General features: G+C 36.4%; 4 protein-coding genes across 6 annotated transcripts; all 4 read left to right on the forward strand.

Annotated features, from left to right (window-relative positions):
* The first annotated feature begins 3,184 nt into the window (after nucleotides 1-3,184).
* Nucleotides 3,185-3,913, forward strand: LOC124461222. Its single transcript, XM_047012783.1, has 2 exons — nucleotides 3,185-3,742; nucleotides 3,796-3,913. Exons 1-2 carry the CDS (start codon nucleotides 3,378-3,380, stop codon nucleotides 3,863-3,865), a joined length of 435 nt encoding a protein of 144 aa, XP_046868739.1. The 5' UTR covers nucleotides 3,185-3,377; the 3' UTR covers nucleotides 3,866-3,913.
* A 4,104-nt stretch (nucleotides 3,914-8,017) lies between these two features.
* LOC124461217 lies at nucleotides 8,018-9,198 on the forward strand. 2 transcript variants are annotated; one of them, XM_047012777.1, is made up of 3 exons: nucleotides 8,018-8,248; nucleotides 8,332-8,877; nucleotides 8,931-9,048. In XM_047012777.1, the coding sequence occupies exons 2-3, from the start codon at nucleotides 8,513-8,515 to the stop codon at nucleotides 8,998-9,000; spliced, it is 435 nt and encodes a 144-aa protein (XP_046868733.1). In that variant the 5' UTR covers nucleotides 8,018-8,248; nucleotides 8,332-8,512; the 3' UTR covers nucleotides 9,001-9,048. The 2 variants fall into 2 exon arrangements, with proteins under 2 accessions (XP_046868733.1, XP_046868732.1); XM_047012776.1 differs by having other exon boundaries at nucleotides 8,332-9,198.
* A 3,954-nt stretch (nucleotides 9,199-13,152) lies between these two features.
* Nucleotides 13,153-14,333, forward strand: LOC124461216. 2 transcript variants are annotated; one of them, XM_047012775.1, is made up of 3 exons: nucleotides 13,153-13,383; nucleotides 13,467-14,012; nucleotides 14,066-14,183. In XM_047012775.1, exons 2-3 carry the CDS (start codon nucleotides 13,648-13,650, stop codon nucleotides 14,133-14,135), a joined length of 435 nt encoding a protein of 144 aa, XP_046868731.1. In that variant the 5' UTR covers nucleotides 13,153-13,383; nucleotides 13,467-13,647; the 3' UTR covers nucleotides 14,136-14,183. The 2 variants fall into 2 exon arrangements, with proteins under 2 accessions (XP_046868731.1, XP_046868730.1); XM_047012774.1 differs by having other exon boundaries at nucleotides 13,467-14,333.
* Nucleotides 14,334-18,289: 3,956 nt separating this feature from the next.
* On the forward strand, nucleotides 18,290-19,360 carry LOC124461220. Its single transcript, XM_047012782.1, has 3 exons — nucleotides 18,290-18,520; nucleotides 18,644-19,189; nucleotides 19,243-19,360. The coding sequence occupies exons 2-3, from the start codon at nucleotides 18,825-18,827 to the stop codon at nucleotides 19,310-19,312; spliced, it is 435 nt and encodes a 144-aa protein (XP_046868738.1). The 5' UTR covers nucleotides 18,290-18,520; nucleotides 18,644-18,824; the 3' UTR covers nucleotides 19,313-19,360.
* The last annotated feature ends 815 nt before the right edge of the window (nucleotides 19,361-20,175 follow it).

Raw genomic sequence — 20,175 nt, forward strand, 5'->3', positions numbered from 1 at the left:
TTGGCACAAACAACTAACCTAGCATATGACTAGAATTACAATCAGCCAATTGTGGGAAAAACACTTGTAATTGTAAACTAACCTAAACGATCACAACGGCAGGATGTCAAGTGGCCGACGCCGTGCCCAAAATAATAATAATTTTTCAACCCCCGAATGCGTGGGTGTGAGTCGTACTAGAATAAGATCTCCTTAAGAACAATTGTTACCACCTAGAGCCTAAGATTTCCTATATAAACTCCGTACTTTTGTAAATAAAATTAGTTCATATTTTGAATTCAACGAATGAAGATTGGGTTATTTTTCTTCGCCCGGAATCCCTATTCAATCAGCGTTGTCTCTTCTAAAAGTCATCGATATCACAGCGTTGATATCGATATAACTTAATCGCTACATAATACAGGTTATCGCTAATACAATAGGGTTCTTTTATATATGTATTGGATTAGCGTTATTATTAAAGTAGGTAAATAAGTATTATATACATACATAGACCAGGGGATTTATACGTAGCCAACTACAAATCGAACCGTATTAATAGAAAATTCACTTGAAATTGCTATTAAAATGGTACGAAGGCATTCTATAATTTCTAAGTCGATTTCTAAGATGGAAGCAAAAAATTTTGCATTTGAAAACGCCCTCCTCGCAGTGTTGCCATCGTTTGTGTTACCGTTGCCATTTTGTTTCGGTTTATCCGCATGTATACCCATTTTTTCCCACAACATCTTTTGTTTTTTCTCCATCATTGTATTTTTTTCTGCTTGATCCCTTACTTGCCATTTTTTTATCCCAATTCTGTACGATATTTTAAGCAACAGTTCAAAAACTCGTATCCAGGCATGCAGAGGATTCATTCCACAAATAAGGCTCCCAGGATTAGGCTTAAATTTCAAAAAGCTCATGTCATTGACCTCCATAAACTGTTTAGGACCAGCACCACATATTGGACAAAGTTGACAAGATTTTGTTCCAGTTAAAAAATTTAATACTTTACCGTCTATAAGAGTCATATGAAGTTTATAGGACACTGTGATTGTTTTTTATTGCTAAATTTGAAAGTGAAAGGCAAAAATTCCATTATTTGTTTGTCTAAATTAGCCTTCTCAATTAGAACGTAATCTTTGGTTTCTTTAGCGAAATCTATTTTGAGAGGCCTACAAAATCTCACAGATCGAGGAGTTCTATTTAGCCAGAAAATTGTATTAGAGCTATCTATTAGTTTGAGGTATGACGGACGTTACGAGCAAAGAGTGGTCAAGCGAATCCGGCTCATTTGTTTCGTATATTTGTTTATACATGCTTTGTCCCGTAGATCCATCAAATCCATAGCTTAGTATTAACACGACACTCGCAATATTCTGCAAATTTACAAAACAGCTCTTCTTGCATAAGAACGATTCGACTGGCCGTATGATTCAAAAGTTCTTGTAGGGAAACTTCGGCTGTAATATCAGTACAAGATACTCCCTTGGGTCTTAATAGCGATTTAGCTTCTAGAACTTTGTGGTAGCTTGGGAATATATCAGAGTTTTGTTTTTTGTTAAGATCTCGCATATCATTGTATTGCTTTTTGCTTAGCGAGCTCTCAAGCAAATGCGCTAAGGCTTCGTGCGAAGTTAGAGGTATTGGTTCCTTAGCAGCAATTTTTTTTCTTATTTCACTAGGTCCACTTGGAGTAAGCATTGGGCGCGACAGTACAAACGCTGCATCAGTTTCGTTTGATTTTCTTGCAGAACAAGCAGCCGCAACAGAAGATTTGTGTCATCTGAAACTTCTGCAAGTTCCGATGCCATCTTCCGCTTCAGACGTGCCCCTGCTGCATCATATGATAAATATGGGCGCCCCCCTTTATTATCTGATGTTGTTTTTAAGTCCATTTTATCCAATAAGATAAACACGGGCATTGGAAGCCATTTTGAGTGTCTTATTTTAAATACGTTCAGATTATAAAAGCATTTCAAATAGTTTTGTCTCAAGTAAAGTTCAAAGCTTTTGACTTTTTTGTTAATTTCAGCCTCGTTTTTATCGCTCATAAAACTCTCACCAACTTGCTCAAAGATCCAGCTCGAAATTGCAGAAGCCTTTCGATTATTTTTCGCCCAAACCTCCAAAAGCGAGGTGCGGCAGAAGGTAAACTTGGCCAAAATAAATGATAATATAAATTTACCTCGGAAAAACTCGGAAAAAGTAATCATAACATAATTTAATACATACTTTGAGCTGTAATTTACTATAATTACAATTTCGCAGAAATTCACAGAAAGTTAGTTTCCACTCCACAATAGACGAACACATGGGTTAACTTTTCTTTATTTTAGGACATAAACAATCATTACACAAAAAAAACAATTAACATATACAAATTAAAATTTCGTGCAGTATTTACATTCTACATACCTTGATTAAGATTATCCATTACAAAAGTTATTTTAAAGTTTGGTTGTTCATTTTTTACACTGGCTCGAAGTTTGCCTACAATTTCCCGCTTTTTTTGGCAGAGTGAACAGCTGACTAAACACCTGACTTTAAAAGTGTGCCAAAATTTCAGGGATGCAGTAAAAACAAAAATATTTTTATATTCGATATATTCAAAGTATTCTGTCCAACAAGAAATTGCTTAAATACGATTTTGTTTCAACAAATTTTTTAGGTTAATGCCACAAAATCTGGATTTTGGACCATAGTGCACTGGTAAAAAGGATTCTACTATAAATGCAAACTGAAGCGGGTAAATCAATGGTTCAGAATATGGTTGCATCGGCCGCCAAAAAGGTAAACATCAACATTACCTCGCCTCCAAAGGAGAAAGAACCAGAATTGCTGCTGTTCCCATCGAGAACAAGCCTGGCGGCTCCAAATTTTGAAAAACCGAAGCCGCTTGCTGCAGGAACAAATTTATATTGCAAGTTGAACCAGAATTGCTGCTGTTGCCATCGAGAACAAGTCTGGTGGCTCCAAATTTTGAAAAACCGAAGCCGCTTGCTGCAGGAACTAATTTAAATGGAAAGACGACAAATTCAACAAATGTTTAACGAAAACGCGACTATAATCAGGCTTTCAATCAAGTAAAGTCCTTTAATGATAATGAGAATGAAAAAATGAATGAGAATGTGAGTTATTTAAATAATTGGCCCATTCATGACGACACAAATAAAGAGAATCAAGAAGGTAACAATTATGGAAACATACGTAGATTTCTTTAATACTGAGTCAAATTTTTGATTCTGGGCAAGAAATTAAAAGAGAAATTCTGCACAGAAGCGAGGACAACAGTAGTTGTTTACATGTCGACTATAAACCCAATTCGGATAATCAAGGAGAACCAGAAATTTGTTTTAATTTTACATTTGATAATCTGAATAATGAAATAGTCGATGCCAACAGTACATAACAATATTAATGGCATTGTGAATATAAATGATGTGAATGTTTCCATAAATATTGATTTTTCGAATCTTGTACTGAATACGCAAACAAATGATGAAGTGGTGAAAGGTAAAAAATTTGATATACCATCCGATCTTGATTTAGATGCTCGTCTACAAGCTGAATTGGACTCATTGCTACCGTCGATGACATCTGAGGAATCCGAAATAGATGCTCGCCTACAGGCCGAACTTGACTCTTTGCCCTTCATCGAGGTGGATAATACAGATCCACCTCCCCTTGGTTCAGATCCACAAAATTGTGCACAAATCTCATATGCGGCAGTGGAAAATGAAGTGCCAGTGGATGAAATGCAAGTACCCCATAATGACGCTGATTTGGATAATCCAATATTTGTTCCCTTAGTGGGTGCTCCGAACACAGATTTTCTACAACCGATGCGAACTTTCGGGTATTTCCGAAACGGTCACGGTGAAGATATTCCCGTGTCTTTTGTTCTTGGACCAGATGGTTTGGTGACCAATGTTTCAATAATTAACATCGTTCCAAGCGACTTGTTCAGTCCATAACGAAGAAATCAGATAACAGATTCACTTGTCTATTGGGTAATGTTAGGGGATGATAAAAACTTTCGATAATAATTTTGCGATAATATTATGGAATCACAGTTTTTCACACAAGTTGCAAGTCGCTTAAATATGTATATTTATACAAAAATTTATAAAGTTTAAAATACCAACTTTAAACAAAGAAAATACAGAGCTTTATGGTTTTTTTTTGTCGATTTATGAGAAAGGCACGGAAACTATTTGGAAGCAATTTAGTTGCCAATTGTAGTTGTAATTGTCCCAAATGCCACACAACATGGTCTCTGTACAAATGGTTTCATTTGAACATAAATTAACGGAGGAAAGTTGGCAGCTCCGTTTACGTATCGAATGGAGTTCCGTTTTGAAAGAAATCATTGCCCTGGCATTGAATTTTTGGTCGGGAGGGGGGTCTGTGTGGTAAACGGTAAATGATAATCACAGAAATGACCCTGCAACATGTGTGCGGAAATTCGCGAACGCAACTTATGGTAGTTAAAAATTTTGACACTCACAAAGGTGTATCCAAAAAAATTAGAGCCGAGATTCAAAGGGCCTTTTAAAATCGTTAAGTGCTTCGAAAATGATCGATACGTTGTAAGTGACGTCGAATTTGGTCTATAGCAAATATGAAGCCATGGTTCAATTGGTCAGATGAAACTATTAAAGTTAACGTAAATATAAAGAAAGATCAAAATACGAATGAACAGATAAAAGCAAATACAAACCTAAATGTAAATGAAAATTATGTTATCGAAAAAGGTCAGTATGTTAAGCAAAGAAATAAGTAAATTGAAAAACGCTAAGAATGACAACAGTACACACAGCTATAATACGAGAACCAATAGTCGTCATAAAGAAGATCAGGTGATCCTTACTGTCAGAATGGCCGAATTGAAGCAATATGTATTAGTATTAAGTATATCTTACTCTTTCCCCCAGTGCAACATGTTTAGCCTTAAGTATATCTTACTCTTTTCTTTGTTACAACTTAGTTTTAAGTTTTATGCAGTGGTACAGTAAGAGAAGTGTGCTGTCTCACTTGTTAGAACAGAACAGAAAGAATTAAATAAAAAGAATGAGAGAGAGCCCGAGACCTTTCCAACAAATGCAAAACCGTGGAAATCGGTTCTGGAGTTAAAGCGTCAGGCAGGAAAACCCGACCTATTTTCATATAGTGTAATCAAAAAAATTTGTTTAAAGCAAAGTAAGAAATTTTTATTTGTAAGATGTCAGGTACTTACGAATTGTGTTAATGGATTTTACATGTATCGAAATTAGTATTTTAAGTATCGATTGTTAGTATTAAGTTGACTCTGGAAAATATCGGTATGCGGCCTAAGGCCACACTGGAGAGTTCCTCCTTTTTCCTCCGGCAACGACCAAACGAGACAGACGCAATAGCTGCGCTGCTCCCAATTAATCTCTTGCCATCGCTAATTATACTTATCTTTTTTAGAAAATAAATACCCTATTTATATTATATGAAACAAAAATATTTTCAAAATACCATTCAAGAATGGTCACTAAAATTTTATGTACGTTAAAATTATTTCTAGTTTCGCTGAAATCCTTCCTTATGCAAATCGCCCAAAAAAAAATTCTGTTTTTTCCATGGTGCTGATTGCAACCAAACAACAACATTGACGGAGTTTTACCGGTACAACACTGCACTCAGTTATTGATAGCGAAATCCACACGATTTATACCAATCGGCTTGGGCTAGAGGTTCTGACAACTTTCCTAACATTTGGGTCAACACACGATTCCCACGCGCGACCTGTCCATTGGCTTGAGAGGCAGCAGTCGCTACTTTAATGTTGTCAATATTTCGGTTTTCTACAAAATCAGCAAACTCAAACAACGTAAAACACGTATCTCTGTCCGATAAACTCTTCTTGGTCGGCTATATTATTCAAAATGTTTTTTTAACGCGGCGATAACTTCTTTGGTACTAGTGTAATTTACGGGATACAATTTAACAAAAAACGGACGTGTTTTTTTGCGCTGATTAAATTTTATTTTTTTCTCGCAATTAAATCCTTTTCTATAACTTTTAAATTCATTATCGGTTTAATAATAATTTCAACATCCGAATTTTATTTTCATTTCGTGAATTCTTGCTGTCGCTTTTGTGTTTTTGTTTAAATTTAAATAAATCAAAACTTACAACAATACTTGCATTAGCGATGTTGTTGTTTTGCTTATCTCTTTTGCTTTTGTGTCTTTACCGTTTTAACTAACTCTCGCGCTCTTGCGTACAAATTGTTGTTGCATGTGTTCAATTTGACGCGCTCTCCCGCTCTTTCCTATTCTTGTTTGATTTGCGCTCTCGTCTTTTGCCTACCCGCGACTCTGTGATACGTGTTTTTTTTTGTGTATTCCTACTTATTAATTTCTTTAGTTCTCTGCACATTAACCCTTGTGTCAGAACTGGTCAGTATATTCTTATACACAGGTTATCTTACCTTTACAATTTTTATTTTTTTAATTTTTTTATACCTACATATTTTAAATAAATTTAACTTTTTGATAAAATGGTTGTCTGCTCAAAAAATAATTGCATAGTTGCCACTAATACGGTCGACTCCCATGATTATATTCTTTGTTGGTTGTGTGACAATGCGGTTCACGTTAAGTGTGCAGGTTACACAGGCAGAATCAAGGAGTCTATTGCTAAAGGTGGTGGCTTAAAATATGGATGTGATGCTTGCAGGGAGGTCGAGAATTAATGCGCTCTTTCATGAGGCGGACTAGAGATAGTTTTGACACTTTAAGAGCAGGTTTTAACAAACTCCAAGCGGAGTTTACTGCGGTGGAGACTCAGTTCAGAAGTTTATCGCTTATGAATGAGTCTCCGAAACGTAAAAGGACCAGTCCTTGGGGTGTTTCTGTATTTGTAGATCCGCCAGCGTCTCTTATCGTCCCTGACCGGTCTCATGCACCGTCCACTCCTAATGTACAGCAATTGATATCGTTTAAGAGCCCGGTTGTGGATGGTATTAGTAAGGAATTACCGGTATCACCTGGGAATGATCTTTTAAAAACGATGCCTATTGTAGTGTCCGGGCAATTACCCACTCCAATGGAAATTGCCGATAGTTCTAAAAGTATCGAGGGCCCCGTAAACAAGTTGAGTGCTGCAGTGGGTGACTTGTCCAACGTTACTGCTGCGGCTGACGCTTCGCTACCACCAAAGAAACATATATTTGTTTCTAGGCTAGACCCTGTTGTCACATCTGATGATGTAATAGCCTATATTCGAAAGAAAGTTAACGTCTCGAAATTAAAATTAGTTTTCTGCCAATATATGTCGAGAAGATTTTTGGCCGAAGCATATAATAGTGAAGGAATATACTGTAAAAAAGAAAAATCGGCAACCGATTCGCTTACCAGAACGTTAGAGGACTGAAATCTAAACTTCCTAATCTCTATGTAGATAGTCTTTCTTTTGAGCATAACATTCTAGCTTTTACAGAGACGTGGCTAAAACCTGATATTGCTGATGCATCGGTTTTTTCCACAAACTTTTCTATATTCAGACGTGACCGGAGTTTTCGCATAGGTGGTGGCCTTCTGATAGCTGTTGATGCAGCTTTATCATCTGAAATGATCCAATTTTCTAGTACCCAGGAGATTGAGTTTGTCGGTGTTAAAGTAAATTTTAAATCTTTTAATGCTTTCATTACTTGTTCCTATATTCCACCACTGTCAGACATGGTGATATATTTAAATCATTTAGAGGCAATTCAGTTTGTCTCCTCTTTAGTTTTTAGTCAGACATGCTCATAGTTGTAGGTGATTTTAATTTACCCGCTTTAGCATGGTCACCAACAGATGAATGTACCATGTTGGTGCCCTTTTTGTCACATGACTTTATTGATGGCCTTCTAGGCTTATCTTAATCCCAAGTCAATCCTGTCTTAAATTCTGGAAAATCGTTAGATCTTATTTCTGTATTGGATTCTTCTTATTGTGATGTTTCTAGGATCGAACCAGTTCTTCCCGAAGACAAATTTCATCCTACATTAAATTTAAACAGCAACATTACCTCGCCTCCAAAGGAGAAAGAACCAGAATTGCTGCTGTTCCCATCGAGAACAAGCCTGGTGGCTCCAAATTTTGAAAAACCGAAGCCGCTTGCTGCAGGAACTAATTTAAATGGAAAGACGACAAATTCAACAAATGTTTTACGAAAACGCGACTATAATCAGGCTTTCAATCAAGTAAAGTCCTTTAATGATAATGAGAATGAGAAAATGAATGAGAATGTGAGTTATTTAAATAATTGGCCCATTCATGACGACACAAATAAAGAGAATCAAGAAGGTAACAATTATGGAAACATACGTAGATTTCTTTAATACTGAGTCAAATTTTTGATTCTGGGCAAGAAATTAAAAGAGAAATTCTGCACAGAAGCGAGGACAACAGTAGTTGTTTACATGTCGACTATAAACCCAATTCGGATAATCAAGGAGAACCAGAAATTTGTTTTAATTTTACATTTGATAATCTGAATAATGAAATAGTCGATGCCAACAGTACATAACAATATTAATGGCATTGTGAATATAAATGATGTGAATGTTTCCATAAATATTGATTTTTCGAATCTTGTACTGAATACGCAAACAAATGATGAAGTGGTGAAAGGTAAAAAATTTGATATACCATCCGATCTTGATTTAGATGCTCGTCTACAAGCTGAATTGGACTCATTGCTACCGTCGATGACATCTGAGGAATCCGAAATAGATGCTCGCCTACAGGCCGAACTTGACTCTTTGCCCTTCATCGAGGTGGATAATACAGATCCACCTCCCCTTGGTTCAGATCCACAAAATTGTGCACAAATCTCATATGCGGCAGTGGAAAATGAAGTGCCAGTGGATGAAATGCAAGTACCCCATAATGACGCTGATTTGGATAATCCAATATTTGTTCCCTTAGTGGGTGCTCCGAACACAGATTTTCTACAACCGATGCGAACTTTCGGGTATTTCCGAAACGGTCACGGTGAAGATATTCCCGTGTCTTTTGTTCTTGGACCAGATGGTTTGGTGACCAATGTTTCAATAATTAACATTGTTCCAAGCGACTTGTTCAGTCCATAACGAAGAAATCAGATAACAGATTCACTTGTCTATTGGGTAATGTTAGGGGATGATAAAAACTTTCGATAATAATTTTGCGATAATATTATGGAATCACAGTTTTTCACACAAGTTGCAAGTCGCTTAAATATGTATATTTATACAAAAATTTATAAAGTTTAAAATACCAACTTTAAACAAAGAAAATACAGAGCTTTATGGTTTTTTTTTTGTCGATTTATGAGAAAGGCACGGAAACTATTTGGAAGCAATTTAGTTGCCAATTGTAGTTGTAATTGTCCCAAATGCCACACAACATGGTCTCTGTACAAATGGTTTCATTTGAACATAAATTAACGGAGGAAAGTTGGCAGCTCCGTTTACGTATCGAATGGAGTTCCGTTTTGAAAGAAATCATTGCCCTGGCATTGAATTTTTGGTCGGGAGGGGGGTCTGTGTGGTAAACGGTAAATGATAATCACAGAAATGACCCTGCAACATGTGTGCGGAAATTCGCGAACGCAACTTATGGTAGTTAAAAATTTTGACACTCACAAAGGTGTATCCAAAAAAATTAGAGCCGAGATTCAAAGGGCCTTTTAAAATCGTTAAGTGCTTCGAAAATGATCGATACGTTGTAAGTGACGTCGAATTTGGTCTATAGCAAATATGAAGCCATGGTTCAATTGGTCAGATGAAACTATTAAAGTTAACGTAAATATAAAGAAAGATCAAAATACGAATGAACAGATAAAAGCAAATACAAACCTAAATGTAAATGAAAATTATGTTATCGAAAAAGGTCAGTATGTTAAGCAAAGAAATAAGTAAATTGAAAAACGCTAAGAATGACAACAGTACACACAGCTATAATACGAGAACCAATAGTCGTCATAAAGAAGATCAGGTGATCCTTACTGTCAGAATGGCCGAATTGAAGCAATATGTATTAGTATTAAGTATATCTTACTCTTTCCCCCAGTGCAACATGTTTAGCCTTAAGTATATCTTACTCTTTTCTTTGTTACAACTTAGTTTTAAGTTTTATGCAGTGGTACAGTAAGAGAAGTGTGCTGTCTCACTTGTTAGAACAGAACAGAAAGAATTAAATAAAAAGAATGAGAGAGAGCCCGAGACCTTTCCAACAAATGCAAAACCGTGGAAATCGGTTCTGGAGTTAAAGCGTCAGGCAGGAAAACCCGACCTATTTTCATATAGTGTAATCAAAAAAAATTTGTTTAAAGCAAAGTAAGAAATTTTTATTTGTAAGATGTCAGGTACTTACGAATTGTGTTAATGGATTTTACATGTATCGAAATTAGTATTTTAAGTATCGATTGTTAGTATTAAGTTGACTCTGGAAAATATCGGTATGCGGCCTAAGGCCACACTGGAGAGTTCCTCCTTTTTCCTCCGGCAACGACCAAACGAGACAGACGCAATAGCTGCGCTGCTCCCAATTAATCTCTTGCCATCGCTAATTATACTTATCTTTTTTAGAAAATAAATACCCTATTTATATTATATGAAACAAAATATTTTCAAAATACCATTCAAGAATGGTCACTAAAATTTTATGTACGTTAAAATTATTTCTAGTTTCGCTGAAATCCTTCCTTATGCAAATCGCCCAAAAAAAAATTCTGTTTTTTCCATGGTGCTGATTGCAACCAAACAACAACATTGACGGAGTTTTACCGGTACAACACTGCACTCAGTTATTGATAGCGAAATCCACACGATTTATACCAATCGGCTTGGGCTAGAGGTTCTGACAACTTTCCTAACATTTGGGTCAACACACGATTCCCACGCGCGACCTGTCCATTGCTTGAGAGGCAGCAGTCGCTACTTTAATGTTGTCAATATTTCGGTTTTCTACAAAATCAGCAAACTCAAACAACGTAAAACACGTATCTCTGTCCGATAAACTCTTCTTGGTCGGCTATATTATTCAAAATGTTTTTTTAACGCGGCGATAACTTCTTTGGTACTAGTGTAATTTACGGGATACAATTTAACAAAAAACGGACGTGTTTTTTTGCGCTGATTAAATTTTATTTTTTTCTCGCAATTAAATCCTTTTCTATAACTTTTAAATTCATTATCGGTTTAATAATAATTTCAACATCCGAATTTTATTTTCATTTCGTGAATTCTTGCTGTCGCTTTTGTGTTTTTGTTTAAATTTAAATAAATCAAAACTTACAACAATACTTGCATTAGCGATGTTGTTGTTTTGCTTATCTCTTTTGCTTTTGTGTCTTTACCGTTTTAACTAACTCTCGCGCTCTTGCGTACAAATTGTTGTTGCATGTGTTCAATTTGACGCGCTCTCCCGCTCTTTCCTATTCTTGTTTGATTTGCGCTCTCGTCTTTTGCCTACCCGCGACTCTGTGATACGTGTTTTTTTTTGTGTATTCCTACTTATTAATTTCTTTAGTTCTCTGCACATTAACCCTTGTGTCAGAACTGGTCAGTATATTCTTATACACAGGTTATCTTACCTTTACAATTTTTATTTTTTTAATTTTTTTATACCTACATATTTTAAATAAATTTAACTTTTTGATAAAATGGTTGTCTGCTCAAAAAATAATTGCATAGTTGCCACTAATACGGTCGACTCCCATGATTATATTCTTTGTTGGTTGTGTGACAATGCGGTTCACGTTAAGTGTGCAGGTTACACAGGCAGAATCAAGGAGTCTATTGCTAAAGGTGGTGGCTTAAAATATGGATGTGATGCTTGCAGGGAGGTCGAGAATTAATGCGCTCTTTCATGAGGCGGACTAGAGATAGTTTTGACACTTTAAGAGCAGGTTTTAACAAACTCCAAGCGGAGTTTACTGCGGTGGAGACTCAGTTCAGAAGTTTATCGCTTATGAATGAGTCTCCGAAACGTAAAAGGACCAGTCCTTGGGGTGTTTCTGTATTTGTAGATCCGCCAGCGTCTCTTATCGTCCCTGACCGGTCTCATGCACCGTCCACTCCTAATGTACAGCAATTGATATCGTTTAAGAGCCCGGTTGTGGATGGTATTAGTAAGGAATTACCGGTATCACCTGGGAATGATCTTTTAAAAACGATGCCTATTGTAGTGTCCGGGCAATTACCCACTCCAATGGAAATTGCCGATAGTTCTAAAAGTATCGAGGGCCCCGTAAACAAGTTGAGTGCTGCAGTGGGTGACTTGTCCAACGTTACTGCTGCGGCTGACGCTTCGCTACCACCAAAGAAACATATATTTGTTTCTAGGCTAGACCCTGTTGTCACATCTGATGATGTAATAGCCTATATTCGAAAGAAAGTTAACGTCTCGAAATTAAAATTAGTTTTCTGCCAATATATGTCGAGAAGATTTTTGGCCGAAGCATATAATAGTGAAGGAATATACTGTAAAAAAGAAAAATCGGCAACCGATTCGCTTACCAGAACGTTAGAGGACTGAAATCTAAACTTCCTAATCTCTATGTAGATAGTCTTTCTTTTGAGCATAACATTCTAGCTTTTACAGAGACGTGGCTAAAACCTGATATTGCTGATGCATCGGTTTTTTCCACAAACTTTTCTATATTCAGACGTGACCGGAGTTTTCGCATAGGTGGTGGCCTTCTGATAGCTGTTGATGCAGCTTTATCATCTGAAATGATCCAATTTTCTAGTACCCAGGAGATTGAGTTTGTCGGTGTTAAAGTAAATTTTAAATCTTTTAATGCTTTCATTACTTGTTCCTATATTCCACCACTGTCAGACATGGTGATATATTTAAATCATTTAGAGGCAATTCAGTTTGTCTCCTCTTTAGTTTTTAGTCAGACATGCTCATAGTTGTAGGTGATTTTAATTTACCCGCTTTAGCATGGTCACCAACAGATGAATGTACCATGTTGGTGCCCTTTTTGTCACATGACTTTATTGATGGCCTTCTAGGCTTATCTTAATCCCAAGTCAATCCTGTCTTAAATTCTGGAAAATCGTTAGATCTTATTTCTGTATTGGATTCTTCTTATTGTGATGTTTCTAGGATCGAACCAGTTCTTCCCGAAGACAAATTTCATCCTACATTAAATTTAAACAGCAACATTACCTCGCCTCCAAAGGAGAAAGAACCAGAATTGCTGCTGTTCCCATCGAGAACAAGCCTGGTGGCTCCAAATTTTGAAAAACCGAAGCCGCTTGCTGCAGGAACTAATTTAAATGGAAAGACGACAAATTCAACAAATGTTTTACGAAAACGCGACTATAATCAGGCTTTCAATCAAGTAAAGTCCTTTAATGATAATGAGAATGAGAAAATGAATGAGAATGTGAGTTATTTAAATAATTGGCCCATTCATGACGACACAAATAAAGAGAATCAAGAAGGTAACAATTATGGAAACATACGTAGATTTCTTTAATACTGAGTCAAATTTTTGATTCTGGGCAAGAAATTAAAAGAGAAATTCTGCACAGAAGCGAGGACAACAGTAGTTGTTTACATGTCGACTATAAACCCAATTCGGATAATCAAGGAGAACCAGAAATTTGTTTTAATTTTACATTTGATAATCTGAATAATGAAATAGTCGATGCCAACAGTACATAACAATATTAATGGCATTGTGAATATAAATGATGTGAATGTTTCCATAAATATTGATTTTTCGAATCTTGTACTGAATACGCAAACAAATGATGAAGTGGTGAAAGGTAAAAAATTTGATATACCATCCGATCTTGATTTAGATGCTCGTCTACAAGCTGAATTGGACTCATTGCTACCGTCGATGACATCTGAGGAATCCGAAATAGATGCTCGCCTACAGGCCGAACTTGACTCTTTGCCCTTCATCGAGGTGGATAATACAGATCCACCTCCCCTTGGTTCAGATCCACAAAATTGTGCACAAATCTCATATGCGGCAGTGGAAAATGAAGTGCCAGTGGATGAAATGCAAGTACCCCATAATGACGCTGATTTGGATAATCCAATATTTGTTCCCTTAGTGGGTGCTCCGAACACAGATTTTCTACAACCGATGCGAACTTTCGGGTATTTCCGAAACGGTCACGGTGAAGATATTCCCGTGTCTTTTGTTCTTGGACCAGATGGTTTGGTGACCAATGTTTCAATAATTAACATTGTTCCAAGCGACTTGTTCAGTCCATAACGAAGAAATCAGATAACAGATTCACTTGTCTATTGGGTAATGTTAGGGGATGATAAAAACTTTCGATAATAATTTTGCGATAATATTATGGAATCACAGTTTTTCACACAAGTTGCAAGTCGCTTAAATATGTATATTTATACAAAAATTTATAAAGTTTAAAATACCAACTTTAAACAAAGAAAATACAGAGCTTTATGGTTTTTTTTTTGTCGATTTATGAGAAAGGCACGGAAACTATTTGGAAGCAATTTAGTTGCCAATTGTAGTTGTAATTGTCCCAAATGCCACACAACATGGTCTCTGTACAAATGGTTTCATTTGAACATAAATTAACGGAGGAAAGTTGGCAGCTCCGTTTACGTATCGAATGGAGTTCCGTTTTGAAAGAAATCATTGCCCTGGCATTGAATTTTTGGTCGGGAGGGGGGTCTGTGTGGTAAACGGTAAATGATAATCACAGAAATGACCCTGCAACATGTGTGCGGAAATTCGCGAACGCAACTTATGGTAGTTAAAAATTTTGACACTCACAAAGGTGTATCCAAAAAAATTAGAGCCGAGATTCAAAGGGCCTTTTAAAATCGTTAAGTGCTTCGAAAATGATCGATACGTTGTAAGTGACGTCGAATTTGGTCTATAGCAAATATGAAGCCATGGTTCAATTGGTCAGATGAAACTATTAAAGTTAACGTAAATATAAAGAAAGATCAAAATACGAATGAACAGATAAAAGCAAATACAAACCTAAATGTAAATGAAAATTATGTTATCGAAAAAGGTCAGTATGTTAAGCAAAGAAATAAGTAAATTGAAAAACGCTAAGAATGACAACAGTACACACAGCTATAATACGAGAACCAATAGTCGTCATAAAGAAGATCAGGTGATCCTTACTGTCAGAATGGCCGAATTGAAGCAATATGTATTAGTATTAAGTATATCTTACTCTTTCCCCCAGTGCAACATGTTTAGCCTTAAGTATATCTTACTCTTTTCTTTGTTACAACTTAGTTTTAAGTTTTATGCAGTGGTACAGTAAGAGAAGTGTGCTGTCTCACTTGTTAGAACAGAACAGAAAGAATTAAATAAAAAGAATGAGAGAGAGCCCGAGACCTTTCCAACAAATGCAAAACCGTGGAAATCGGTTCTGGAGTTAAAGCGTCAGGCAGGAAAACCCGACCTATTTTCATATAGTGTAATCAAAAAAAATTTGTTTAAAGCAAAGTAAGAAATTTTTATTTGTAAGATGTCAGGTACTTACGAATTGTGTTAATGGATTTTACATATATCGAAATTAGTATTTTAAGTATCGATTGTTAGTATTAAGTTGACTCTGGAAAATATCGGTATGCGGCCTAAGGCCACACTGGAGAGTTCCTCCTTTTTCCTCCGGCAACGACCAAACGAGACAGACGCAATAGCTGCGCTGCTCCCAATTAATCTCTTGCCATCGCTAATTATACTTATCTTTTTTAGAAAATAAATACCCTATTTATATTATATGAAACAAAAATATTTTCAAAATACCATTCAAGAATGGTCACTAAAATTTTATGTACGTTAAAATTATTTCTAGTTTCGCTGAAATCCTTCCTTATGCAAATCGCCCAAAAAAAAATTCTGTTTTTTCCATGGTGCTGATTGCAACCAAACAACAACATTGACGGAGTTTTACCGGTACAACACTGCACTCAGTTATTGATAGCGAAATCCACACGATTTATACCAATCGGCTTGGGCTAGAGGTTCTGACAACTTTCCTAACATTTGGGTCAACACACGATTCCCACGCGCGACCTGTCCATTGGCTTGAGAGGCAGCAGTCGCTACTTTAATGTTGTCAATATTTCGGTTTTCTACAAAATCAGCAAACTCAAACAACGTAAAACACGTATCTCTGTCCGATAAACTCTTCTTGGTCGGCTATATTATTCAAAATGTTTTTTTAACGCGGCGATAACTTCTTTGGTACTAGTGTAATTTACGGGATACAATTTAACAAAAAACGGACGTGTTTTTTTGCGCTGATTAAATTTTATTTTTTTCTCGCAATTAAATCCTTTTCTATAACTTTTAAATTCATTATCGGTTTAATAATAATTTCAACATCCGAATTTTATTTTCATTTCGTGAATTCTTGCTGTCGCTTTTGTGTTTTTGTTTAAATTTAAATAAATCAAAACTTACAACAATACTTGCATTAGCGATGTTGTTGTTTTGCTTATCTCTTTTGCTTTTGTGTCTTTACCGTTTTAACTAACTCTCGCGCTCTTGCGTACAAATTGTTGTTGCATGTGTTCAATTTGACGCGCTCTCCCGCTCTTTCCTATTCTTGTTTGATTTGCGCTCTCGTCTTTTGCCTACCCGCGACTCTGTGATACGTGTTTTTTTTTGTGTATTCCTACTTATTAATTTCTTTAGTTCTCTGCACATTAACCCTTGTGTCAGAACTGGTCAGTATATTCTTATACACAGGTTATCTTACCTTTACAATTTTTATTTTTTTAATTTTTTTATACCTACATATTTTAAATAAATTTAACTTTTTGATAAAATGGTTGTCTGCTCAAAAAATAATTGCATAGTTGCCACTAATACGGTCGACTCCCATGATTATATTCTTTGTTGGTTGTGTGACAATGCGGTTCACGTTAAGTGTGCAGGTTACACAGGCAGAATCAAGGAGTCTATTGCTAAAGGTGGTGGCTTAAAATATGGATGTGATGCTTGCAGGGAGGTCGAGAATTAATGCGCTCTTTCATGAGGCGGACTAGAGATAGTTTTGACACTTTAAGAGCAGGTTTTAACAAACTCCAAGCGGAGTTTACTGCGGTGGAGACTCAGTTCAGATGTTTATCGCTTATGAATGAGTCTCCGAAACGTAAAAGGACCAGTCCGTGGGGTGTTTCTGTATCTGTAGATCCGCCAGCGTCTCTTATCGTCCCCGACCGGTCTCATGGACCGTCCACTCCTAATGTACAGCAATTGATATCGTTTAAGAGCCCGGTTGTGGATGGTATTAGTAAGGAATTACCGGTATCACCTGGGAATGATCTTTTAAAAACGATGCCTATAGTAGTGTCCGGGCAATTACCCACTCCAATGGAAATTGCCGATAGTTCTAAAAGTATCGAGGGCCCCGTAAACAAGTTGAGTGCTGCAGTGGGTGACTTGTCCAACGTTACTGCTGCGGCTGACGCTTCGCTACCACCAAAGAAACATATATTTGTTTCTAGGCTAGACCCTGTTGTCACATCTGATGATGTAATAGCCTATATTCGAAAGAAAGTTAACGTCTCGAAATTAAAATTAGTTTTCTGCCAATATATGTCGAGAAGATTTTTGGCCGAAGCATATAATAGTGAAGGAATATACTGTAAAAAAGAAAAATCGGCAACCGATTCGCTTACCAGAACGTTAGAGGACTGAAATCTAAACTTCCTAATCTCTATGTAGATAGTCTTTCTTTTGAGCATAACATTCTAGCTTTTACAGAGACGTGGCTAAAACCTGATATTGCTGATGCATCGGTTTTTTCCACAAACTTTTCTATATTCAGACGTGACCGGAGTTTTCGCATAGGTGGTGGCCTTCTGATAGCTGTTGATGCAGCTTTATCATCTGAAATGATCCAATTTTCTAGTACCCAGGAGATTGAGTTTGTCGGTGTTAAAGTAAATTTTAAATCTTTTAATGCTTTCATTACTTGTTCGTATATTCCACCACTGTCAGACATGGTGATATATTTAAATCATTTAGAGGCGATTCAGTTTGTCTCCTCTTTAGTTTTTAGTCAGACATGCTCATAGTTGTAGGTGATTTTAATTTACCCGCTTTAGCATGGTCACCAACAGATGAATGTACCATGTTGGTGCCCTTTTTGTCACATGACTTTATTGATGGCCTTCTAGGCTTATCTTAATCCCAAGTCAATCCTGTCTTAAATTCTGGAAAATCGTTAGATCTTATTTCTGTATTGGATTCTTCTTATTGTGATGTTTCTAGGATCGAACCAGTTCTTCCCGAAGACAAATTTCATCCTACATTAAATTTAAACAGCAACATTACCTCGCCTCCAAAGGAGAAAGAACCAGAATTGCTGCTGTTCCCATCGAGAACAAGCCTGGTGGCTCCAAATTTTGAAAAACCGAAGCCGCTTGCTGCAGGAACTAATTTAAATGGAAAGACGACAAATTCAACAAATGTTTTACGAAAACGCGACTATAATCAGGCTTTCAATCAAGTACAGTCCTTTAATGATAATGAGAATGAGAAAATGAATGAGAATGTGAGTTATTTAAATAATTGGCCCATTCATGACGACATAAATAAAGAGAATCAAGAAGGTAACAATTATGGAAAACCACAAACAGTAACACAGAAATTTATTTAACATACTTTCCACCCGTAGATTTCTTTAATACTGAGTCAAATTTTTGATTCTGGGCGAGAAATTAAAAGAGAAATTCTGCACAGAAGCGAGGACAACAGTAGTTGTTTACATGTCGACTATAAACCCAATTCGGATAATCAAGGAGAACCAGAAATTAGTTTTAATTTTACATTTGATAATCTGAATAATGAAATAGTCGATGCCAACAGTACATAACAATATTAATGGCATTGTGAATATAAATGATGTGAATGTTTCCATAAATATTGATTTTTCGAATCTTGTACTGAATACGCAAACAAATGATGAAGTGGTGAAAGGTAAAAAATTTGATATACCATCCGATCTTGATTTAGATGCTCGTCTACAAGCTGAATTGGACTCATTGCTACCGTCGATGACATCTGAGGAATCCGAAATAGATGCTCGCCTACAGGCCGAACTTGACTCTTTGCCCTTCATCGAGGTGGATAATACAGATCCACCTCCCCTTGGTTCAGATCCACAAAATTGTGCACAAATCTCATATGCGGCAGTGGAAAATGAAGTGCCAGTGGATGAAATGCAAGTACCCCATAATGACGCTGATTTGGATAATCCAATATTTGTTCCCTTAGTGGGTGCTCCGAACACAGATTTTCTACAACCGATGCGAACTTTCGGGTATTTCCGAAACGGTCACGGTGAAGATATTCCCGTGTCTTTTGTTCTTGGACCAGATGGTTTGGTGACCAATGTTTCAATAATTAACATTGTTCCAAGCGTCTTGTTCAGTCCATAACGAAGAAATCAGATAACAGATTCACTTGTCTATTGGGTAATGTTAGGGGATGATAAAAACTTTCGATAATAATTTTGCGATAATATTATGGAATCACAGTTTTTCACACAAGTTGCAAGTCGCTTAAATATGTATATTTATACAAAAATTTATAAAGTTTAAAATACCAACTTTAAACAAAGAAAATACAGTGCTTTAGGGTTTTTTTTTTGTCGATTTATGAGAAAGGCACGGAAACTATTTGGAAGCAATTTAGTTGCCAATTGTAGTTGTAATTGTCCCAAATGCCACACAACATGGTCTCTGTACAAATGGTTTCATTTGAACATAAATTAACGGAGGAAAGTTGGCAGCTCCGTTTACGTATCGAATGGAGTTCCGTTTTGAAAGAAATCATTGCCCTGGCATTGAATTTTTGGTCGGGAGGGGGGTCTGTGTGGTAAACGGTAAATGATAATCACAGAAATGACCCTGCAACATGTGTGCGGAAATTCGCGAACGCAACTTATGGTAGTTAAAAATTTTGACACTCACAAAGGTGTATCCAAAAAAATTAGAGCCGAGATTCAAAGGGCCTTTTAAAATCGTTAAGTGCTTCGAAAATGATCGATACGTTGTAAGTGACGTCGAATTTGGTCTATAGCAAATATGAAGCCATAGTTCAATTGGTCAGATGAAACTATTAAAGTTAACGTAAATATAAAGAAAGATCAAAATACGAATGAACAGATAAAAGCAAATACAAACCTAAATGTAAATGAAAATTATG

The sequence above is a fragment of the Drosophila willistoni genome, unplaced genomic scaffold (genome assembly GCF_018902025.1).
Source record: "Drosophila willistoni isolate 14030-0811.24 unplaced genomic scaffold, UCI_dwil_1.1 Seg271, whole genome shotgun sequence".
NCBI classification, from domain to species: Eukaryota; Metazoa; Arthropoda; class Insecta; order Diptera; family Drosophilidae; genus Drosophila; species Drosophila willistoni.